Genomic DNA, 26,796 nt, shown 5'->3' on the forward strand with positions numbered 1-26,796 from the left:
TAAATGATTGATTAGTTGAGAACATTGCCGCATGTTGGCTCTAGTTCATGCGAAAGCTCTTCAAAGCGCTCTTAAGCTTAGCTTAGCTTAGACTGACTACACATATCAATGGTTGCTATTCCGTGATTGACCGGAGTCAGTGAAAATGCACAAAGAATCAACTAGAAGATCGGCTGGGATTGGCCATAATCTTTTTCAGTGTGCATAATTCAGTGCCTCTATTTATACATGGTCAATAACGGCGCCGGCCACGTCCTTGCAGTCAGGTGGGATTGGGGGAAGGAATGTTAGTGTGTAACCTTTGCTATTTGGAGACCGTGTTTGCCTCTGCATCTCCACAAAGGTTACTGGGAGGGATGTTTGTTAATGGGGAGGATCGTTGGGTCACAGGATTCACTTTGATAAGCGATTAGACCATGATAAATAATTATTGGTGAGATATAAACATGCTTATATGTAAATATTATTTTTTCATTTGATATGAACAATATCTGTGTAGAGAAAAATTATGCCGACACTTGACGTGACGAACCTTTCAAAGTTTGTTAAATAAAGTGAACCCTTCGCAAGTCTACACTCGTAGTGTCGAACCATTCAAAGTTTTTTTTAATTACAAAAATAAAGGTAAAAGGAAAAAGGTGTTTTGAAAAAAAAAAAATAGACATTAATAATTTATGAATCAGAGTTTATGTCGACACTCGACAGGTTCGTCACTACCTTTCATAGTTTGTTGAAAAATCATATTTACGTCTCACCGTTGTAACGATTAAAGGTGCAGTCATACATATTTTATAGATTAGAAATAGTAGCATGAAACGAGCTCACCAATTGATCCGTCATCCTTGAGCAGCAACAATCCACTTTCAGCTTCACTCATTTGATCGGCTATATAAAAGCACTCAGAGAAAATAGGCGCACGACCCGAGAGGGAAAACAACTGACGACTGCTCGGGCTTTCTTGCTGCACTGCCCAGGAGCAAGTGTCAACTTCGAAAGATCAAAAAGAACTAATCGAACGCGCCACTTTTTCACTTTATCCGACCGATCGCGCGACATGTTTGATCCTGCCCTCATCGCCGGCCCCCGTAGGAGCAAGCGTCAAGGTCGAAGGATCAAACATAACTCACGAAAGCTCTTCAAAGCGCTCTTGAAATCAAAAAGTTACAGCTCTTCAAAGCGAAAATTGACCCCAGAACACAGGCAAAGGGTTAAACTGAATCCACTTTCCACATATAAACATGAAATCTGGGAAGCACTGATCCGCCTTCCACTGAACACAATGCAGTTGAATCATCTCTTACGAGAAACAGCACCTGCGGCTCCGATTAAAATAAAAACAACTCATTAAGCCGATTGTAATATGGCTTCCATTAAATTAAGCATAATTCCGCCATGAAATTCGGATACATCCCGCCAGTCAATGACCCCCTGTAAGTGTGTCCAGTATAATCGAAAAAAAGTGCACATGCAGCCAAGAGTAATTACCAGCAACCCGGTCTTCACCCCTTCTCTACCAACTCTACCCCACTTCTTCAACACTCTTGCTGGGTCCATCTTTTCCAGCTGCAGCGGACATTTATAAACTTCAGTATAATTCAATTAATTATCCCACAAAACTCCCCCAGAGCAGTTCCCGCATGACCCATGCTGCAGATGTCATGTCCCCAAAATACGGGGAGCCTTCTTACCCTGACTGGCTCGGAATGCCGCCCGCGAATGGATGGGATGGGAATTATCCACCAGCGACAACCAAACCAGAAGCGACGACCAAATGTGTTTACGTATGCAGCCGCGCTCCACTGCAACAAACGAAAACTTTTCGCAGGAACCAGATAAAAGAGTTAATTTCATCCAGTTGGAATTTTTCCGCCCGAGTTTTCCACTCAATATGGAAAGAACAGGGCAGGCTTGGCCTTTGTCATACTGAGAGACTTTAAGTAACTTTTCGTGATCTTCCCAGATCTTTTATAGTCAGGAACTGTTTTTTCTGATATCTTACATATTGTATTCATTGAGGTTATTCTTCTTCACCGCTTTCCATGACGTCCGCACTGAAAGCTTCTCTGGTAAGTGTCCTTAAGAACACTTCCATAGTTATTATTCTAGGGAATGCGAGAAAATTGTCAAAATCCTGCAAAAACCCTGGATCGTTCGGGAATCGAACCCAGAAAAATTCAACATTATTTACGTTACTACTAGGCTATTTTATTGTTTACCGGAATCTGAAATATGGGTATCACCTTAAAAAAATATTAGACGATCATTGGCTACGCTTGTAGAAAGAGGTTCAACTGGTCTGAGCTGTAGAGTTACTGGTTTCTACACTGCAATCATTGGAAGAATCAAAACGATATTCAAGGTTTTTCGCGACGTTTCGTCCCAGAATCTTATCAATCATTATTCAGAATTCTCCCCAGAGAAAGACTCGATTCTGAATTTAAACGTCGCGAAAAATTTTGAAACATAGTTTTGATTCCTCTCAGGACTTTAAGACATATATAAATCAATGAGATGATGCTAAGCTGTCTTCGATTTGTTTCAGTAGGCAATTGACATTTTCCAGCTAGAACGTGGTCAAGGTAGGTCTCAACTGCTGAGAGATACATCAATCATCAATTATAAAAAATGCCAGATCTGGATACCTGGGTGTCCCGATTAAATCTCATTCAGGTGGCCCGAAAGATACAAAATTTAACTTTTTTGTTATAGTATAGGTGGGGCAAAATGGCCACCTGGGTAATATGAGCACCCTTTGATGTGATATTCCTTTTGAAGTTTTTCAATGAACTACATTTTAGAAAAATATATTTAAAAGTATTACAAATATTTTTTTTTTTCATATATTTTCAACACTCGGGGAGGGCGTTCAAGGGGCCCAGGGCAATCGACTCCATGTCCCCTCCCCTCTTAAATCCTGACCTGAGCGCAACAAGTTTGTGTCCCAAGTACCAACATATCATTACAAGGTTAAGGTAAAGATGAATCGAAGCCACATGTAAACTCAAATGAGTTCAATTTTCAACTAAAAATGGTTCAATATTTACTTATTTTGTCAATCAATAGTAGACTATATGTTTTCTTAATTATATGTATTATTATATCTTAAGGAATTAAAATATTGTCTTAGCTTTGTTCGCGACATGGTCAGATCAATTTCTGTGCAATGCTTCTTCGACATATGAATTTCCATGCTCCGGTTCGTCGTCTACGACAAAATACGTTATTTTATCTACCAACGCATCGTACGCTTTACGGTCATAATAATCCTCTCCATAGCTGCTGTAGATATTTTAATGAAGTGCATGACAAGTTCGATTTTAATATAACAAAGACGACATTTAAAAGTAGGATAAGATAATTAATTTAAGCTACAGTCTGTGCAACCACTGAGTTGAAGGCAAAGAAGAAATAAATAAATAATAAAGAGACATCATTCGATTCATTGGGCCGAATTTTGCATAGTTAGTTCGATGATTATTTGACGCAAACAAATTCCGATTTCTTAACTGTCTAGCGGGCGTGTAGAAATTCAAACATGATAAAATATTGGTGGAATCAATTCGCTGCGATACAATATCAAAGACAAATGAAATCATGGCTATTTCGCGACGCTCATTTAAGGTTTGAATATCGATAAGCATGAATCGAGCCTCGTATGATGGCAGTGGAAACGTTATCCAGCCTAATTTGCGTAACACATATAAAAGAAATGGCTTCTGTACTGATTCGATTCTATCACCATGTGTTTTTATATGTGGAGACCACACAATACTACAATATTCTAGGACTGATCTTACATAAGCAATGTACAAGGTTTTAATCTATATGGATTCCGAAAATTGTAGCTAAAACGCTAACTAAAGCTCAACATATTGGTTTACCGGTCGCGCGCGCTGTTTGTAAACAGCAAAAAAAATAATTTAAAATAACTACGGAGCGCTTAAAAATGCGTCTACACCCGACGACTGACTCAACTGGAATGAAAATATTACATTATCGTGTACATTCAAAGTGAATTCGATTGAAAAATAATGGATTGGTCGTTGAAATTTAGGTTTATTCTGATGCTCCAAATATGTGCATGAAAATAGACTGAAATTTACAACATATTTTAAGCTGTGTTGGTAATTCCTTTTATTGTTCAAGACATAACAAAAAATTCCATTCAAATTACATATGGCAATGGCAAGTGACAAAAAAGAAGTCACTATTGTATTGGATACCAAATCGATTTGATGAATTTGGTGAGTTCGTACCGATATACTCTTCAAATATGTGTTTGTTTTAATGAAGACCAGAAGTCGATTGATTTTCTATTATTTTACTAAATTTATTATAAATGGGTAGGTCTTAATATTTTTCTAAAGTGCGAGGGAATGCGCTCAAGCCAAAACTCTTGAGTCAGGGCACAAGGGAGAAACACCTGTGTCCCATCCCAGGAGATGGAATCATGGAGTGTGCATTAACATTCTTAGCAAAGCTACTCCCAACGATTTTATCTACTTCCCTGAAATGAAAAGGAAATGAAAGATTCATGCATAAAAGTTTACAAATCTTGTTTGATCTAGAGTTTCCATTCCGGAAAATGAGATTTCCTATTCCAGGGACTTCCGTATTTCCCGAGATTCCTATTTTTCTTGGGAAGATCCATTTCATTAGGGATTAAACATCTACATAAAAAAACTATCGCACAATTGATTTATCATATCATAGTGGAATTGGGGGCACAATGAACATACGGAGCGAAATGGACATCGCCTTAATCTCTGAGAATATGTTGAAATGAAATGTTTGACAATATAAAGTTTTATGTTTTACTTTATTTGTCCTATGAAATAAGATTTTAAGTTTTGATCAGCTTCAAATTGACATATAAGCAAGGTGGTGGAAGAAACTTATTTTTGAGCAAAGTAATCAACTCTGAAAGGTTCAGGTATTATGATTGAGGGAGAGCCCTTATGCATGTCTGAACGATCGACAGTCATTTTATATTTTAAAATCACCAAAATTCATGCAAGTGTTAATTTTGCCCCGATACCTTTTTTGTAGCCTTTTATTCGACCAAATTTTCTATCTCACTTTTCTGACATATGATATAATTTTTATTACAATGAATGAGTTAGCACGTCATACTAATATAAAACTTGAAAACAAGCCGGGCGTAAATTATAAAAAAATGCCATTTTATGGTTTTGAAAATACCATTTCTCAATGTGTCCATTGAGCCTCTAATTCCCCTACCAACCAATGTCCTCGCTATATCACTAGTTTCAAAGCGTTTTTGTTGTTTTCCGTAATTGAATAGTTATTTATAAAATGCATTACTTTTCGATTATATGTTTCTTCAAGAATGATTTTATGAAATCTTTCGAGTTGATTTAAATATGTAGGCTTAGAGTAAGATGGGGCAAAAGTTCGACCTTAGCGGTATAATCAGAGTTTTCAGGAAAACAATACAGTTGAAACAAAACAAATACCATACAGCGAACCTTCAACATACTGGCTATAATTTTGCTGAACAAACTTGTGTCAAAATATTTGCCCATTTTTAGTTATAACAGTTACAAAATTGATTGTCTTGAACGATTTTTTTTTTTTTTGAGTAAAAGTTCGCTGACTAAAACACAAAATATCGATAATTTTATGACAGGCATACTTTATACCAGCCGTAAACTTAAGTTTGCCAAAAAATACACACTAGATAAATGTTCATCGAAAAATTGCTCAAAACTGTAAAATACTAAAAAATATTTTCGCAAAACTAAGTGGAAATTTAAAATTGTGGAAATTTCTATGACAAAGCTGTATATTTGGACAAAATTTAAAAAATCGTAGGTCCCGTTTTCAAGTTACTCCTGTAACTATCAGAGAGAATATATCATCAAAACTTGATTCAAAGTTATTTTTCAGTGGCGGAGTTTTGTGTCACAAGTTTAATCAAATTTATATTTACGCCTTTTTGGGCATAATCTCCAGAAGCACTAATTTAAAAAGATTAAATCTGCATTCTAATAACGTTAATCATGTTCAAAAATTGTTAACGACAAACTGGTGAAACAAAACAATCAATTAATTTTTCATTAGCTCAAATGCTCTAAACACTCCGGAGCTGAAATGAATCGTGAAATTTGTTTATAGCAGTTTAATCTGGATAACTTGGTAAAATTCACACTGACATTTAATATAGCTTTACTTTACTTTGCTCTAATGACTACTTCAGAAGTTTCAGCTTACGATTGTGTGCCGTCCGTCCTTCTTTGCTGTACATTCCTTTCCGATATCGATCTTTTTGACCAACTTGAATTCGAACCTGTTGTATAGTACAATACCAATCAATTTCTGTGTAAGGTGTATATGAGTGGGGCCTTCCTTAGCCGAGTGGTTAGAGTCCGCGGCTACAAAGCAAAGCCATACAGAAAGTGACTGGGCTCGATTCCCGGTCGATCTAGGATCTTTTCGTAATGGAAATCTCCTTGACTTTCCTGGGCATAAAGTATCATCGTACTTGCCACACGATATACAAATGCGTAAATGGCAACAGGGTCATTTGACCGAATGTATGGATTTGAAATAAATTTCAAAGAACTTGTTCTGCTTATTCTTAAAGAATTGTAAATCATCGTTGATATTCAAAAATAAGCTCTTTAGTGTTAGTTCAAGAAACAGTGAATGCTGAAAACAAGAACGTTCTAAATGTATGTAATCATTCAATTCTCTGCTACAAGTAAGAGCTGCCAGCAGAGGTTTTCGCATCGCATTTTTAGTCTTGTAGGCCTCTGACAGTATCGGGTTGCTTCGATCTGTCGAATCGTGCTAAGTAAAATATTTCATAGTTCTAGCAACTACAAGCCTTTGTTTCTTTTTTCACAACGGAGAGCCAGTCAGCTTCTTCGACGTAAGTGTTCACTGTTTCGTTCGGTTTACTGCTTTACGCAAGCAAGGGTAAAAAGCTCAGTTCGCACGTTGCAATCGTAATCTTGGAGGAGAAAGACCGTCGTGCTAAAAAAATATATTTTGAAATAGACTCTTCATAAACGAGCGTAAATTCCAATAACTATGAAAAATACTTCACTCTTAGAAGAATAGTCTAGAATGAAAGAAGGAAAAATCTCTTATGAAAATTAATTCGGCCAAATGGCCGGACACCCTGTGGAAGTGCTCTTAGAACACTAAGCTGAGAAGCAGGCTCTGACCCAGTGAGGACGTATGTGAGGACAAAGAAAAAGAAGTGTATGTGAGTGAAAATTAAGAGAAGATAAGTTGATAAAATTTGCAAGATCCCTATTTGGATACCCTTGCGACCCGAGGTAGACTACCCTATGTTTCAGTAAGAGATGTGTTAGGCTCCTTAAATTAATTTCCCAAAAATGGTTGAAATGATTAAAAAAGAGATGCTTAGGCAAAGTAGAAATAATCCAATAGCCTATTGTTTTTATGTTCTTTGGTATTTTAATTCTAAATTGTGACACTTGCAGAGCTTAATTTTCCATGCTCTTTTAGTTTAGCTCACACAAGTCGTTTCAAGTTGGTATGTTCAGAATTCATAAGCTACAATACGGTTCATACAAAGCTATATATGAAAATTCGTAATTTTTCTTGACAACCCATAATTTGGAAATATTCTGTGAGGTGAACTTGGGAATTGTTACAACATGTACAACATGTAACCATGTGTTGTATCAAAATAAATTGAAACAGAAGTATATGGGTTTACTCAATTATCCAAAATATTGTGCTACAAAACAAATAGTTGTTTGAACAAACTGGCTCCGTAATGCCTGAAGGCACTTGAGCCTATGAAAAAATATCTATTTTGAAAAAAAAATATGGCATGTTATTACAATTTATTATTGTCATCATTTTAACATGATTGATGATATTGCATTATTTTTATCTTCATTATCGAGATTTTCATCCGTTGGCTAGTTCGTCTCCAAAATGAAATTGCAAATTATTTTTAATCTTTTTAAAAGTAAATTGTACTGGTTAGGCCTAAAATTGGCATAACGCTAAATTTGGTCGATCTCGGACTCTTTATACTAGGTTTTGATAGTATATTTCTCACGATAAAGAAAAAAAACCGTTTCAATATCATTGAATTTCTTTGAATTTGTGGACTTACTACTTCAAAAGGTCGTAACTTCAAAAAGGGCTCAACTTTTTTTATTTTGCCCACAGCTGCAGCTTTGTCTCAGAGATCGATTAGTGAACTCAGATATGACGGATATTTTTTTCTGAGAATAACGATCTGAGAAGCACCGTGTTGTCACTGAGGTCGAACCTCTACCTCATTTTCCTATATTCTTTGGAACATTTATAATACTTTGGGAAATTTGAACCATTCACAAATTTACTACAAACTGTTTCTGTACATATTTATCTCGCCACCCAGCAGAAAACATCTCTTTTCAATTTATGGTTAAATCATTTGTAATGTTTTATGTTTTTTTTTGTAGTTATCTGTGAACTCGTGTGCTGTGACTTGAAGATAATCCAAAAGTTAAACTTTAATAAGTGACACATAATGTAAGTATTCGTTGCCAGGTTGTAGGCATGAATCATCATCTAGCAGATTTTTTAGAAATGCTTTGTTGATTTTTTGCTCAGTTCCTCAGTGAAAATCGAATGAAAATTCTACCTTATTTCTCCGTATGCCATTAACCCGAAACTCGTTACTTAGAATTCCATATCTCCCAAAAGACTCATGACCCTGAATTCCGTTATCGCGTGGCAATATCATTCGAAGTACATGTATATTGGCGGTAAGAGCATTCGGGGTTATGGTACATTCGGGATAGTGGCATTCGAGTTTATGGCATTTGAGGTAATAGAATTCAGGAAAATGGAGTAGAATCGTTCCAAGTATTCACGGGTAGAAACAGAATCCAAAAGCAAGATTATCACTCATAAAATCATGATTTCGGTGTGTTTTCATCATATGAATAGACACCATGATTTGGACACATGGATCAAATAGCCATAACACAACATCCGCGTTATGTATTTGCTTCAGATTGCTTGAATCATGGATAAAATGCCTGAACTTATGATTTGTGCATCCGTTTATGATCAATGGAATAAAAAACATAAATGCTAGAGCGGGATTCCAACCAAGAACCATCCGATTAAGAGCTACATACTATACCACACAACCACTTCATCGGATGATCGACACAAATAAGTTGATACAGAATGTGCCGCTTATTGTTATCACTCTGGATATTACGCTCATAAAGAATTTATGAATTTCACAATTGTGGGGAATCACATGAAATGTTCTCACCAGATCAATCCAACTCTGTACACCGACAAAGAGAGACAGAGCAATATGCAGAACAACGCCGATGCTGTTGGTCCATTTTCGGCGGATAATCAGCACCACCAGATGCTACATCCAATTAGGGGGTAGGTACATACGTACAGTGCCCAGCAAGATAATAAACTTGTTCGCTACCGTGTAGGTACCTATAGTTGATTCTACTTGGTGGGGAAAAGCTTCCACCGCCACCGTATCAGATGACCGTGGACAACGAATGTCAACTGAACGCGTTGGCCGGAAAAAGTTCGCGTTATCCTCCACTGCATATGGGTAGAGTAGGGTGGGGCAAAATTTCGACCTTAGTGGAATCAACAAAATTACAAATGTCATACGGTGGACAGCTAATTTAAAGTCTACAATTTGGTTTAACAAACTAAGAATATTTAACCATTTTAGTTTACTTATATTTTGTCATACCAGGAATAGTTCATGTCAGAAATAAAGTGATGTTAACATAAAAGTAGCCACTGATTTCAAATTCTCTCAAAATTGGATTGATAGTTATATACCCAAAAATATAAACTTATCATATAACTAGGGAAATCATTGAAATTTCATTATGTTTTTGCATATTTGGGTAATTTCAGATAATAAGTACATACTAGGTAGTAATTATATCTTGTACTTTTGCCCTGCTGGTTCCACCTGTTGCTTTTTAAATATGTGTACAAATACTAATAAACCTCAAAGCATCGAACAATTAAATTTTTATACAGAAAAACAACAAGTTGTCATTATTTTTAGAAACCTTAATTGTTTTCTATACATTTTGGAAAGAAATTACTCTAGTTCGATTACCATTTGAACCATTTGTTTTGCATTGAGCTGGAAAAATGAAAAAGAAAAGAAACTTTCGCCCCACTTTACTCTACTGAACGGATAGTTAAGTCCAGCAAACAAATTAAACAAGTATGAAATCGAATTAACTTTATTATATAAGTGACCGTGTGCAAATGTCACCGCGCAGTACTTTGTATGGGATGCCCTGCATACAGAAGTCAAGTTCATAATCTGCGGACACTAATGAGACTAAATGGGGATAGTTTGGTTGTTGGGAAAATAATGAACAGCCAGAAGAAGACAATCGTGAAGCATCTGTTGCAGTTTTCATTGGTGTGGTGTAAATTTGGTAACACAAAACTATGGCTGATAAGGATCTTTGCAGGACCGGAGAGGCGAGAAAACTTTTTTAATAAACAAGTTTTTTCTGAGGTTTCTGATAGGTAGCTTGAGTTTTGTGCAACGATAAGATAATATAAGATTAGACTTTAGCGATTTCAACCTTACTCGATATTGCAAATACCTTCTGATTGGAGAGGAAAGCGTGTTAGAGTGAAAAATGTGTTATATAGATGGCAGATTGCAACACAAGATCAACTTGATTTTTTTATTATTTGTAGCTGATGGAAAGGATCTGTTGAATGCCTACAATCCACTCATGTCAAATAACGACGTGTTTTGGAATTTTCTTGTGTATTGCTCCAAAACATGCTTCAGAAATTGAAAATAGCTTTTTTTTTCAGAGTTTCTACCAAAGATTTTTCAAGTATTCTACAAACTATCTTCCAAGGGGTCAAGAAAATCCAACATCTTTAAGATTATTCTCGGGAGTCCATATAACAAGAATTCGTAGCATATTATTTCAAGAAAATTTATTTCTTGAGTAATTATTGAAACTTAAGTTAATTGAAAACGGAGGAGAAGGCAATTTAAACGCACTCGCGATCCTGCTATTGAAATTGAATGACAGGATCTTGAAAAATACATTAAAACCGTTTTTCTCAATAAGGGAATTTCAAATTTTGGCGTTACGTCGTAAATGGACGCTGTCTTGCAACAATAAAATACGTTGAGTATTCAGCGTATCGTGTCAATGTTATGTAGTCCTAAAATACAATCCAAAACCACAACAGCTCTAAGCTTGTTAGCCATTCTGGAAGCCATCCTTTCAACATAATAAACAAGTCAAATACATGGATTTAGTTTTTCACGAATGCTTCAATTTCAGATGAAAATTGAAATCACCATCATCATCTTCATCGCATCGCTTGATGTGATGATCTACAGCGAAACAGATTCTGAGAACTTTTCATGACATCGGAAACATCTCACCCACGTCAACCAGCAATTCCTCAGTGAAAAATTTTAGCAATGATGTCCACGAGTCCACCCCATTACAGCATATCCTCCGTGCATGTTGCTAAACAAATACAAACATTGAATCATAGTTGTTTGTGGGTGGCATTCGCGCACATGAAGCACCCGCTGTATGTCATCGGGAAAATATGTCAAATAAGCAACCGAAAATATTCATTACCATTTTGATTATCTGCATCGTTACCGCTGCCATCGCCGCTGCTTGTTGATTCTTCGGCATCGTTATTGGCCCGGGCACTAGCTCTGCCATCGTCCAGTGCCTTTTGGAGGTTGTTCCAGGCTCCAAATATCATGGCCGGGTTGGGTCCCGCCACCTCGATCGATCTCTTTGACGACAAAGCCGTCGTCACCACATTGAACAACGTCGAAAGGATCGGATTCATCAGGCCTCCGAGTGGGGACTGCTGTTGTTGCTGTTGCTGCTGCTGTTCCCGTTGCTGGTTGTCTTCCTGCTCTACTCGGGCAGCGGCTTCCTCGTAGTCCTCCAGACCTTGCTCGTACCTATGGGAAGAGAGGGATGCAAAAACGAAAAGATGAATCACATGCATTATCGTTCGTTATGGGGCACTTCCAGGTCAAAACGCAAATCCCTTGAACCTAATCTTTTGCGTATTGAATAAAATTTTTAAATTGTATTAAAGGCTATATGACATTTCTCGTCAAACATCCAACACTTAAGAAAAAAAAACTCTAACAATATCAAAAGATGTAAATTTCACCTATAAACAAACACAAATGAAAGAAACGCTTGGTATTAAGGCCTTTTGGTGCGTCATCACAAAATGGCTTCTTCCAAAATCATTAACATATTCTTATGATAGTATTGGTATTTGCAACATCGATGAAATATAACTGCTTATCACCTGATTTAATGGATAATTTATGCGAAGAAAAATGCTTCAGGTGGTATTTCAATATTTAATCAACACTTTCAGATACCGTCAAACGGGGTAACTTGCAACAGGGGTGAAACTTGCAACACAACGACATGTAACTGAATTGATGTTTTCTAAAGCATTAAGTTCAATTATTCTAATTTGTTACACCGGTTAATGGCCTTAGATATAAATAGAGAGGATTTGGTGAGGTTTTTGGTATTATTTCTACTTTGGTTGGTTCGTTGGAGGAGAAAATCATATCACACATTTGTTCATATAAAATTAAGACTGAAAATCGTTCCTAGTACCACACAACCGGGATATAAATATTATTCTAGGTATTTGCTGTTTGCTACAGTATTTAATAGTGTACAAAACGACTGTAAAAAAGTTTGGTTAATTTCACGTTTAAACACAGAAAATAATTAAAAACGTTTTTGACTACCCTTGTGGGGTAACTTGCAACAGTAATTTTAATCTCAATGGCAAGATGTTTTCTGCCGCTTGTCATCAAAAACACATGGAAAAGCAAGATTGACCATTTATTTGTAGAATTACATTAAAACTGTTGATCCTGAACCAACTTATTACACGTTCGGTATAAAAATCTAGAAAAGTTACATTAATGGCATTATTATTGGATTTTATTATTTTATATTCTAGAAAACTAAAATTAATTTCAAAAATCTGTTCAAATTTAACTTGCAAATCTGTCATTGTGAACTATTCACATGAAATATAAAGATAGCTATTTTCATTTACCAACAGAGGCCATTTCAAGACATGCTTTCAATATATGATACGTTACTTTGGTTAAAAAATGAATAAAAAATAAGTTATGTGAAGCAAAACCTCCAAACCATTGCAGTTTAATAAAAAAAAAAATAACACTAAAACTTTTGAATGGGTTTCTACTAGTCGTCAAGACTTGTGGTTTGCTAAAGTTTTCACTTGTGGAACCAATAAAATAGAAAATCAATTAATTTTTTAATCGGATAGGGTCAATACTTATAATTCAATTAATACTAATGATTTTTCAAAAATTACCAAGTACCAAGTTTTTTTTTGTTGTTATGCTTTTGCGTGGTTAATTATCTAATGATTTAAAACATGGTATCGATAAAAATTTTGATAGTAAACTTCAGTCAGCATTGTGTGTTGCATGTTACCCCACATCAGGGGTAGTATGAAAAATACATATTTTCAGCCTCTCCTGAATACAGGAAACCAAATTATATTAAAATAAATACCACATGGCATTCTTTACGTACCGATTAGGATACCAGATTGTATTTGGTTCATCCAAGTTCTTAAAATTTTCGTCCAAATAGATTTGAAGTTGAAAAGTGTTGCAAGTTACCCCGTTTGACGGTACAGCATTATCAATTTAGCGACAATATACATGAGATTTATATTCTCAACAAAAAAATCTCCGATTTCATGCCGCATTTCATTGCCTCACACAACTACACTTGTAAATAGAAGGTACTTACCTTTTCGATTGTAATTCAGCGGCAAGCATTTGTGTTTTGGATCCCATATTGCGTTCACTACACTTCCACTAAACAAATCTTTTATTCACTTTCCTTAAAGGAACACATTTCCACCGGGATTTCAATATTTATAAAGTTTTATCAACCCCATCACTCAAAACTATTATGGCGATGGTTTTCACTTGTTGCGAATCGGCGCCGCCACCGCACACTGAGACATGCCTGTGTTCATAGTCTAAAATATCCAACTTTTTTTTCTGTTGTATTAATTTTCAGTGTGGAAAGGTTGGGCAAAGCATAGAAACTTGAAACTCATACGTTGTTTGTTTTTCGATTCTCTCAAATTACAGAAACCATCTCTACGAAGCATAAAATCATACCAAGTGTTTATCAATTTGGACCACCCAAAATAATTGAAAAGCTCCACAGTGCGATGCGTCGGGATGCGTCGGGACGCGTCTATCGTGTGTGCACAATCATCGCGATCGTTGAGCGCAGTGATGTCAGAGTTGCTATCTGTGAAATCATAGCATTTAATGTGGATTAATCACAAAAATCATTAAAATTTTATTAAATCAGTGATCTTATGATGGAAAACTATTTGTAAAATGATAAGTTTTTATAATATGCAGCAAATGTTCCGAAAACAAGCATATAACAATTGCTAGAAAAATCTGTCACCAATCACCTGGCAACACCGTCATCCCTTGCAAACATAAACCGTACCGATGCATAACAAAAATATGCGATAAATCCAATAAAAAACAGAGAAATTCCGTTGCCCTTCATTAAATTGTAATGTTTTCTTTTGATATGTACGATTGAACAGTTAATTTTGATTTCCAATACTCGTCAATTTACTAAATTTCCCATGTGTTTACATAAAAATATGCTTAACACAAATGTTATATTTTTTGTTTGTTTGTTTTGAAAATATACAATGGAAAGGCGACACTACTACTGTTACATCAATGATGATTCTAATGATTCTTTGAGTTACACGCCGCTTCACCTTAAGTGAAAACAATTTATTAAAACAGTGCAAAATAACAAATAAAAACTCCAGATATATAAAATCAGAGCAGCATCGTAATAAGAGATCAAATTTGCTTGAAAACAAAGACAAGTGTCTTGTTAAATGTTGACCAGCGGAGTTTCTCAAAAATGCGAAATATCTTAAAAGCGCCCCAGCCATTATTCATTCCTAATTCCTTTGTCTACTGTCAACCTCTCCAAAACCTTTCAAAAAAGTTCATTGATATAGGAGAGCAAGCTTTAGCGAGATTTTGAAAAATTGGTACAATCTTGGAATTCTTACAACCTTGGCATTTTTACATTGGTCAGGAAAACATGCCAACTGAAAACATCTGTTGAATATATCAACTCAAAATGATAAGCTACAGTCGCCTCTCCACATCTCGATATCGAAGGGACCATCGAGATAGGGAAAGATCGAGACATAGCACTAATTTTTAATGGATACTAGATTGAAAATCACTTCGTTACCAGGAATATTAAAAACAAACAGATGTCATTTCGTCTTTGCAAATTGTTTTGAATCTCTACAATCTAGTCTAGTAACCTTTGACAATGGGCATATTGACATACAGAGAGAACATTGGGAACGAAAATCACATCGAGATATGGAGATATCGAGATAAGGAGAATTTCGAGATATGGAGAGTGAAAATGTATGCAGAATGAAAGGACCGGAAAATCATCGACACACGAGATGTGGAGAGTCGACTGTACTCTCTGGAAGTTTCTTGATGAGAATGTAGAAAATTCCATCATCGCCAGGGGCATTTACATTTACATTTTTCAATAATAATTCTCATTTCTTCCGCTTTTGAAATTCTGAGTAACTTGATTTTCAATCGGACTAGTGAGTCCTAGATTGAAATTGGGTGCGATTTTAAACTGCATAGTAAGCTTTTGAGCTTTTTCGCAATAAGTTATTAGTAATTTGTTCTCCTCATGCAATGCCGAAATTGGCTACTAAGGTTTTATTTTCAAAATTAAGATAATTTCCAAAACGGCTTAGAAGCAGGATCCAACAATATATATATATATATATATATATATATATATATATATGTATATATATATATATATATATATATATATATATATATATATATATATATATATATATATATATATATATATATATATATATATATATATATATATATATATATATATATATATATATTTTTTTTTTTTAATTTGTGTTTTCCGATTGAGCACAACGTTTTATAATTTCTTGTTGCCGATTCTGCCATATCATTTTCAGACCGCCAGTGTGTTGAAATTGCCTGCTCCTCATGTTTCTGAAATGGATGAAGAGTTTCATATTATCGTCTATAATCAAGGATTTAAATTTAAGTTTAGTTTTTTTTTATATTGCTTCAACAATGAAGTTATTTAATGTATCGAGAGCATTGTCAATATCAAGTTGTCTGGGTATTTACTATCTGAAAAAAAAATTAAAATCTCAGGTAATTGCCTTTCGAGAGAAAAAATCAATTTCGGCTGCGCAGCTATCAAAATACTGTTTAAAGTGTTTAGTCCTTTATTTTAATGTTTGTTTATTCAGCATAAACCATGCTTAGGCAAGGAAACAATACTTAAGATTGTCAGTTAGTGAAGGAAAGTACAGTTCAGTTTGATGTCGTTCATGAGCATATGAAACATGGTGGAGAACATTTCATTTATTTTTTACGTAAATGTGTTTTCGCCTATTTTACACAAATCAAATAAACTTTTTAGGAAAATTGCAAAAATAACGCAAAAGAGTACATTTCTCAGATAAACAGGTCTCTTTCTAGAGCCTTGGTCACTATAGCAATTCTTTAAAAAATATTTATGCGTAAGGTTTCAGAAGTTTCTAAAGTCACATTTTTGCCTTTATCCGCTATCAGTGAATTCTGGTTCAAACTTTTAGAAGTTCCAAATAAACCTTCAAAGACTTTCGCAACTATTCCACAAATTACCACCTAGGCTACCAGCATTCTTTAAGGGATAGTTAGCTGAATTTCAACAGAATTTGATCAAGAAAATCCTATAGCACTCCAACGTTACTACCTCCAATAATTTTCACAAATATTATCCTGAAAAAATTCTAGCAATTATCCCAGGACTCGCTCCAGATGTTTTTCTACTGATTTTTTCACTGGTGTTTCCAATTGAGAAAAATTACCACAGATCCTACAGAAGTTGTTCCGCATATATTTATTTCAGAGTTTCGTTTTTATTCGACGAAACCCTACAACAATTCCTGCGTCGATTTTATCACATTTTTCTTGAGGTTTTTTTAAAGTTTATCTACGAATACTCACTGCTGCTACAAATTGCTCCAAGACATTATTTCAGGTATTATTCTATGAAATCTTTTCGAACCTTATTCAAAAATTCTTCAATATACTAGACCTGGGCATCATCATTATTCTCCACTAGAAATTTCTGTCGGCATATTTCCATTATTTCTTTACAAATATCAGTGCTGTGGCTCGAACATTTCTAGAAAAATTCTTCCAATACAATTTTCAAATCTCCATGGATCCTTCAAAACTTAATTCAAGGTTCCACACCAGTTAATACTACAGTAATTATAACAATTATTATTTCGATCATTCATACTTTTTTTTCAATTATTCTTCGAAAAGTTTTAAATGACATTATTCAGAGATTTATTTTTTTTTAGGTAATCCTGGTTAGTTCAAATCTAAGTGATACATCCTGGAGTTTAGGGTGGCCGAGACACATTGCTCGGTTATTTAAACTTGCAGGTGTAAACGAAACAGATTTAAATATGATTTTATTCAAACTAAAATACTACTTTGACGTTAACAACACGAAGGTTACAGGACTTTCACTCTAGCTACTGCTTGTGTGCATCACCCGAAGGCAGATTCAATTGCCTTCGATGAGCACGCATTTTAGAAAGAGCAATATTGCGATATGCAGTGGTTATATCAAAAATTCATTAGTTCTTTCAGAAGTTCTTCCTACTTAGAATTTACACAAGATTTTTTTTTTTGAATTCCACATGACAGGCCTTCCTTAGCCGAGTGTTTGGAGTGTGCGGTTACAATGCAAAGCCATGCTGAAGGTGTCTGGGTTCGATTTCCAGTCGGTCCAGGATCCTTTGATAATGAAAATTTCCTTGACTTCCCTGGGCATAGAGTATCGTCATATCTGTCACATGACATACAAATGCGAAAATGGCATAATTGGCAAAGAAAGCTCTCAGTTAGTGACAGGTGAAGTGCTCATAAGAACGCTAAGCTGAGAAACAGACTCTGTCTCAGTGAAGGACGTAATGCCGAAAAGAAGAAGACGTGACGTTTATTGGAAGTTTCTCCAAAAAAATTTGAATAATTTCTTTGACATTTTCTTAGCAGCATCCTTAGATGCATGACTAGGAAAAAAAAAAAACATCAGACTTCCTGAAGGAATTTTAAATTATTAAAAATGCTCTAACCGAGAATATTGCAAGAAGTCCTAAGGAAATCCTACGAGAATCAATAGATAATTTTCTGAAGAGCTAGGGACTTTTTTGCATAATCAAACTGAAATGATATTTGAAGGGATTTCTGATGGAATAACCGTAGTAATGACTATGGCTATCTTCCAGATTCCAGCTAAAATCCAGATTGTACTCTAAAACGAAGTTCTTGGAAGAATTACTAAGAAAGATCGTGACGAATAGTAGACGTTAGCAGCCGTGTTTTCCCCAGAACATCATCATCTAGGAAAAAATGCAAAACGCCCTCCAGAGAAATTTGCACTGTTGTCCATACATATGAATCCAATTTTAGGGAAAGTTTTTTTTTCTTTCAATTCGAATAGACTACAGACTTTTTAGTTTATAAAGTGACTATTGCTTATAAAGTGGATACCTTATATGTGCTATATCTTTTTTATTTATTAACCACTCTACCGGCAGCTTCATTTTTACCGCAGGAAAAAAATTCAAATCGCGATAACTTTTTTGTTTCTCGGTATTTTTGCACAATTTTTTCACAAGTTCTCAAAAAATTCTTCTAATTTAAGGATCCGTGTCGATATTGATCATTGGTCATCTGGATCCAGAGATATTCCGAAATTCCTTGGGGGACCGACGCTTAATCATAACCCACGTATAAATCTTAGGCTACAGATTGTTTAACGTATTCAGATGTTCAGTCTTTGAAACAATACATCAATGAGAGTATGTTGTGAAAAAATGAAGTAATTTGGAGCAGCCGTCTTTGAGTAATGAGCATTTATGTTGCTGGTACCAAGCTGACCAAATAAAGATCTTGAAAACTTCAAAAAACCTCATATCGTAATTTTCTAAGAATTCTTAACCAATTTGTATGATTTTTTCACAGTAGCTCCTTATAACATGGCATTGTATAGCCCACATTTTACTTTTCCGATAAGTTGACGTAAAACAAAATGGCCGCCTAAGACATTTTGTATGGAAAATGTCGGTCCCCCAAGGAACATCAAATGAAATCATAATCGTTTTTTTTTTGGGGCATAGTTCAATTACTATTCCACCTCTTTTTGATGTATTGGAATCCTCTGAGTAGAATTTCAATAGAGAAACTTAAAAGAAGATTGGAGTACCTTGTACCTTTACTTTACGCCCTATTAAAAGTACGGCGGAATAAAAAGGTACAATGTACTCCAATCTACTTTAAAGTTTCTCTACTATTCTACGATATTTAAAAAATATAAGCTCTAACAAAATGCTTCTGGTTGAACAACCTATATTTTTTTCCCAAAAGCTCATATGAAAAGTTTTTCTTCCTAGTTAAACATTGATTTTTACGATTGGTGTTTGATCTTCCGACCTTGACGCTTGTTCCTGCGGGGGCCGGCGATGAGGGCAGGATCAAACATGTCACGCGTCGGTCGAGTGAGAGTGAAAAAGTGGCGTGATCCGTTAGTTGTGTTTCATCCTTCGACCTTGACGCTTGCTCCTGCCGTGGCCGGCGATGAGAACAGGATCAAACATGTCGCGCGTCGATCGAGTAAAGTGAAAAAGTGCCGCGTCGATCGAGTAAAGTGAAAAGTGCCGCTTTCGATTAGTTCTTTTTGATTTTCCGACATTGACGCTTGCTCCTGGGGAGTGCGTCAAGAAAGCCCCAGCAGTCGTCAGTTGTTTTCCCTCACGGGTTGCGCGCCTATTTTCTCTGAGTGTTTTTATATAGCTAAGCAAACGAGTGACGCTGAAAGAGGATTGTTGCTGCTCAAGGATGACGGATCAATTGGTGAGCTCGTTTCATGCTATTGTTTCTAATCTATAAAATATGTATGACTGCACCTTTAATCGTTAAAACGGTGAGACGTAAATATGATTTTTCAAAAAAATATGAATGGTTCGTCACTGTGAGTGTCGACATAAACTCTGATTCACAAATTATTTCTGCCTAATTTTTTTTTTTTATTAAAAACACCTTCTTCTTTTTACCTTTATTTTTGTAATTAAAAAAAACTTTGAATGGTTCGACACTTCCAAAAGGTTGTCCAAAGGGTCCAGTGTAGACTTCCAAAAGGTTCACTTTATTCAACAAACTTTGAAAGGTTCGTCACCTCAAGTGTCGGCATATTTTTTCTCTACATAGATATTGTTCATATCGAATGAAAATATTATTTTTACATATAAGCATGTTTATATCTCACAAATAATTATTTATCATGGTCTAATCGCTTATCAAAGTGAATCTTGTGACCCAACGATCCTTCCCATGAACAAACATCCCTCCTAGTAACCTTTGTGGAGATGCAGAGGCAAACACGGTCTCCAAATAGCAAAGATTGCACACTAACATTCCTTCCCCCAATCCCACCTGACTGTAAGGACGTGGCCGGCGCCGTTATTGACCATGTATAAATAGAGGCACTGAATTATGCACACTGAAGAAGATTATGGCCAATCCCAGCCGAACTTCTAGTTGATTCTTTGTGCATTTTCACTGACTTCGGTCAATCACGGAACAGCAACCATTGATATGTGCAGTCAGTCTAAGCTAAGCTAAGCTAAGCTAAGCTAGTTAAACATGGATTTTTGCGATTGTTCGACATATCCCCCGAAAGCCACTTCCCGAATGCAATTTTTTTTTCCCTTAAGATAAATTATGTTCGGAAAAAACGACATTCAGCATCAGATTTGTTTGTCTCTTGAATATTCTTTGAAAACATACCTTCTTAATTTTTTGCGTTTTGATTATGATTCTAAGCATCATAAAATTTGAATTTCGAACTTATTTTTTTTTACATATATTTAAAAGCAGTCATTGATTTCCAATCCAAATACACCATCTTTCATTTTTCGGTTTGAATAATTCATAAGAGAATCATTCGTTTAAAGCGATTATCAAACTAGCAGAATATAGTCTATTAGACCGATAATTTTAAAAATAAATAAACAAAAATTATCTTTCGAAAAAGTTTTCGGGAAAACAGTACATTCGGGGAAACAGTTCATTCGGAGAAATGGTTTTCGGGATAAATTCATTCGGGGAAATGTCGTACAATCGATTTTTGCATAACAAAAAACTCATGATTTTAAAAACATGTACGCATATTTACCGATTTATAGCTGTTTGTAAATCTTTTTCTTCAAAATTTAGATCCGTAATCTCAGAATAACATATATTGCTGTGTGCGTTTGAAATGCGAATATCAAATGCGGGAGCACCAAACGTGGTAAGATTTTTAACAAGGAAGGCGAAGTCAAAATTTAATTTTCTTTGCTAGGTTGGCGTGATATGGATCATGGTTGCTAAGCATCTTTTGGTTACTTTGTGTTACCGCATTTGAAAACCAGTTAGGGTAGATGTACCAATAGTGGAGGTACTAAGCACGATTGAACTTCATTTAACCGCCTAAATTCAAAAAGCGCAATTAATGTACTTGTTAATGGTGTAACGGGAAGTAACGACCATTGACTTAATGAGAAAAATGATTTCATCGCAGCAATCCACGGAATGTCAGTGAAAAATAATACCTCCACTATTGGTACACTGTTCCTTTAGTTGCGGTAAATTTTTAATTTGTGTTCCTATAGTTGCGGTATCTGTTGTTTTCTTATGGGATCCTCCACTATAGGAACACTTTACCGCAACTTTTGGTACAAGTTAGAAAAGTTTTAGCAATTTTAGTGATATTTCATCAGTTTTGATGCAATTTGAACGCGATTTTCAACTATTCCGTATATCAACAAGAAAAAATACGTCGATTGGCAGTGTCGGTTCTGTGGCTAATATAATAAAATCAGTAAAAACGGCACTACCGCAACTATAGGAACACCCACAACTAAGGGAACACTTACCCTAGACGAGATTTGCACGTCAAACGCAAACAGCAATTATAAAAATAATACATAAAAAAATAATCAATTTCATTACAGCAGAGTAGCCAATTCCGATGATTATTATTGTGCTCTGAGAGTTCTTTTGAAAACAACGCATTTTTTCTCTGTTTTGCTTTTAACATGACGTGAAGACTAAATAAGCAACTCTATGAACGCGTAGGTTATTTTTTAATATAAAAACTATAATAGTCGCTCTTTCGTCAGGACGCAACTAAGGTATATTGAAGAAAGGTAGACAGTGGATGCGGGGAGTGGTAAACAGTGAGGGCTGGAAAATGATAGCTGGCCCCTCAAGTGGTTGCTATCGTTTCCATAAGAGTGTTAATTATTGATCGTAGTTAGAGTTTCCAATTTTCACGAGATTTGACTTCCCGAGAAACGGGAAATAAAATGTCCATTTCCTGGGAATTCCCGGGATCCCGGGAAATCCTCCAAAACGTGAAAATGAAGCAAGTTTAATGTTAAAAAAACACGAAGATAGTAATTTCATCAACAACTATCAGAGTTGTTTGATATTAATCATATCAGCTGATGCCTGATACTCTCTCTATCAATATCACTTAGGAGCTATCAATATCATTTTGATTTGACAACCAACAGCAGTGATGCGACAACGCACTCTAGATCACAATCATTGCAGAATGAGTGATCACGTGGTAATTATCCATGCTATCATTGTTTTACAGTGACCAACATATAATTTCAATCTATCCGCAGCACTCTTAAAAATATCGTAATGATAAATTGCCATTTTATTTGCTTAATTTAAGGCCAAACTTAACCCATCAGTGGTATCCATAGTCAATCGCCATCAATGCACTGGTGATGAAGTAGACAGCATGATTTTGATGTGATGTAGATTGATCTGAATTGTATCGCAGTCGGCAATGTACAAATCAGCAAATTTTAAGCGTTGATAGTGACAGCAAGCAACTCTGACAACTATTTGATTACGAAAAACAACAAATCAACATCGAAAAACAGTCGACTCTCCACATCTCGATGTTCTATATCTCGATATCTCTCCCTATGCCGATGATTTCTTCAGTCCCTTCAGTCTGCATACATTTTCTTTCTCCTTATCTCGATATCTCCATATCTCGATGTGTCCCTATTGATTTTATGTCCCAAATTTTCTCTCCGTATGTCGATATGACCATAACTAAAGGTGACTAGACAAGTGATTCAAAACAATTTCAGAACACGAGATAACGTCTGCTTGTTTATTATTCTCCTGGTAACGGAGTGATTTTCAATCTAGTGTTCATTAAAAATTTGTTCTTCTCGATCTCTCCGTAACTCGATGGTCCCTTCGATATCGAGATGTGGAGAGGCGACTGTATAACTAGTGATCTAAAGAGGTCATTGGTTAAAATAATATGAAAAATAAATTGTGCATGGTTTTTGTTTGAAAACGGATGGTCAACTCTTTTTTTTTATTAGAACTACCCGGGAAATACGGGAATCCCGGGAAACAGAAAATCAATTCCCGGGAAACTGGAATCCCGGGAAATCTCATTTCCCGGGAAATGTTTCCGGGATTGCAAACTCTAATCGTAGTGCTTTGGAAACGAGAAAATAACTCAAACCATTTTCAAGTAAGTTTTCTTGATAATAGGTATTGTCTCAAGCATAATTCTAATTTCGCTGTTTTCAGATTAACTATAAACTCCAAAGAGAAAAAAAGTCAGTTTCATTCCAGGAGACCGGCCAGGATAATCGCATAGGTATTAAATGGAGGCTATAACCCGTAGGTGTACGATGATAGTCTACCGGTGGAAGTGCTCATTGAACACTAAGCTGAGAGGCAGGCTCTGTCGCAGTGAGTGCGTAATGCCAAGGAGAATGACATAGTCAGTCTGAAAATGCCATTTTGATTTGCGTTTTGAGCTGGAAGTGATCCACGAGATAGGGGAGGAGTGCATGTTAAAATAGGGACGATTTGTGCTGTCCAAGCGGCGGAAAATTGTTGTTGATGCGGGGGTATCACACAGCAAATACCGGAACATCGTCGAATCGCAGAGCATACGAGCTTAAGGTACGCACACAAAATAAATAAACACTTCAAATGGATGTTCGTACGGAAGCCCTACAGTCGTCGGTGTCCGGAACGTTTGCCAGACATCATGCAGTGCTCTATTTCTATTCGACTTGAGGCACTCGTTTGTTTTCGGAAGCATCGAGGGAACAACATGATGGTACAAAGTATTATAGAGATAAGGTAGTCAAAACAGGTGCATAGTAGTGAAATAGGGTGGTTTCCAGCTAGGCAAATCTTAAAAAAATCTTCAGCACTCTCAATTGATATCGTAGATGATAAACAGAATCTCATGATGTGTTGCGGATCGTGATAGTTACAGAGAGCAATAAGTGAGAGATACTCTCAATTTTCTTAGAACTCCACCCCTGTATAAGACGGAGATTGTGAGAGCATGAACGACGTTTAAAGTGAAGGATAAAAAGAAGAAAAAGTATCAGTTGAAGAAGAAATAGAAAAAGAATTAATAGTAGTAGAAGAACAAACATATGGGGTTGTCCATAAACCACGTGGTCTTTTTTTCTGAACTAGTCAGGCCTCCTCCCTCCATTATTAACAACGTTAAGCAGGAGAAAAATTAGTTAAACAAAAGAATTAGAAGAATAATAACAGAGCCTTTTGTCGCTCTGTCGTTCACATACCATTTTGTCGTTAGCTAAAAGCATAAAAAATCATGAGCATCTTGAAATATCATCCTCTGAATCATTTCAAACTTACAGTTGTTTTGTCAACCCTATAGAACAACATTCTTCCTAACACCCTCTCTTGTCTCACAAATGAAAGCAACGCTAGACAAAACATTTCAGCAAACGTCTTCCTACTTCAAGTACTAACATAATAAAGAAAGACCACTCACACCGTGCTACACACCTTGGACGATAGCTATCGCCCTGGCAGCACTTTCGTCAAATCCAGCCAGCGAAGAGAATGTTGACCGGATGCCATCGCCTGATGACCGACTTCTCCCCAGCGAGAGGACAGTGCGAAATAGAAACAAAATTAAGCCATAATAACAATAAACAAAATTTAATTCAATGGCTCCAATTGTTTTATTAGAACACATAATGAATGGATGTTTGCGGCTGTTCATTCGCCCTGATTCGCCGGAAGCGAACTCTACCACCCGGACGGACCTGATGTCAGAAACGAGCAAGCCCGAGCGGAATTTGATTTCGAAATCTTAGCAGTATAGCTTGCAGACTCAACATCTGTTAATTAATTAAAAGACGGCGTACGATTCAGTGAAAAGAAATAAGCTGTGGCAAATAATGTTTGAATAAGGTTTCCCCAGAATTTCTCAAAATATTCAAACAGAAATTCTTCCAAGGATACATAGAAAAAAGTTCTGGGATTTTTTAAGGACTGCATTTCAATAAATGAATATTATTTTTGTATTAAGTAGTACTATCAGTATCAGTAGTATATTTTTATGATTGTTATTAACTAGATCAGAACACTGACATATTAAGTTATTATGTACCATGACACCATCCAAATTATATTTCAATTAGTTCTCATTCCCTACTCGGGTTCCCCCAAATGTTTGGTCGTGCGAGACGGCAGAATATACTCTTATGGATGCTGCTGATGAAACCGAAACTCCACATAGAGGGGTAGATGGCGACAGAGGACAATAATGCCATTATGTGGCGTGTCGGACGTCGGGTTTATTATTTTACGGGACCACTTGTGATCCCGTTATTAGATACTAAACTCACGGCGCCGGGATTTCGGGAGAAAATGGCCATTTGGTGGTTTATGTCGGGAAACAGCAAATTGAGTGGCATTAAAATAGGAGCACGATACGTTTAACACCGGAAAAATTAAATGAAATTCTCCTCCCCTCAGCTTAGCGTTGTGCAGACTGATAGTGCTAATCTAGCCACCGGCGATGTAGTAGTGCAAATATAATCCCTTCGACAAATCGACCGTCGCACTGTAATCCTCGCAGCGAGAAAACTAATAATAATTTTTCTTTCGAAACGTAAGAAGTGAATCAAAGCAGTGAGTGATCTTTTTTTTGATAGGGAGAAGTGGTCAACTGTGGGACATGATTTATCGTTTTCTCCATAATTCATGTATAACCGTTAGTCGAATTTAATGAATCAAAGATTTGCGGTTTTGTATCAAAAAATCTTTGTTCGTTTCTTTGAATTTATATTGGTTTTTGAAGGTAGAAAATGGAAAATTAGCACAACATTTTTTAATATTCTCATAATAATGGAAATGGAAAATAGTCAATGGGTAATGTCTCAAACATTCATTATCATCCAAATTGATCAAACTATACCTCATGTCTCATTATTGCCAACCATCCCTTACCATTTCAGATTTAACATCGATTCCCTAGTAAGCATCCATCCTGCATAGCTTTTTACTGTGCTGCACCGGCAAGCAGTCGCAGCAGCAAGGAGCAATTCGCAATATAAGGCACCGCGTGCGTCATCATATCTCAGTTTGCACTCTTTTTTTCTCTCTAGCCTGTGAATGGCCATTCAGCAGAACTTCGTGAGGCAGCAGCTACTGACACGAGGGCACTT

The 26,796-nt window shown here is 36.0% G+C and overlaps 1 protein-coding gene across 1 annotated transcript in view; it reads right to left on the minus strand.

Annotated features, from left to right (window-relative positions):
• The window catches only part of LOC5577296, a 69,152-nt gene that overhangs the window by 19,019 nt on the left and 23,337 nt on the right, over positions 1–26,796 (minus strand). Inside the window, exon 2 of the mRNA XM_021846715.1 lies at positions 11,637–11,977. Coding sequence (XP_021702407.1) covers positions 11,637–11,977 — 341 coding nt within the window. The remainder of the gene's footprint in view (positions 1–11,636; positions 11,978–26,796) is intronic.

Source organism: Aedes aegypti, chromosome 2 (assembly GCF_002204515.2).
Source record: "Aedes aegypti strain LVP_AGWG chromosome 2, AaegL5.0 Primary Assembly, whole genome shotgun sequence".
Classification (NCBI taxonomy): domain Eukaryota; kingdom Metazoa; phylum Arthropoda; class Insecta; order Diptera; family Culicidae; genus Aedes; species Aedes aegypti.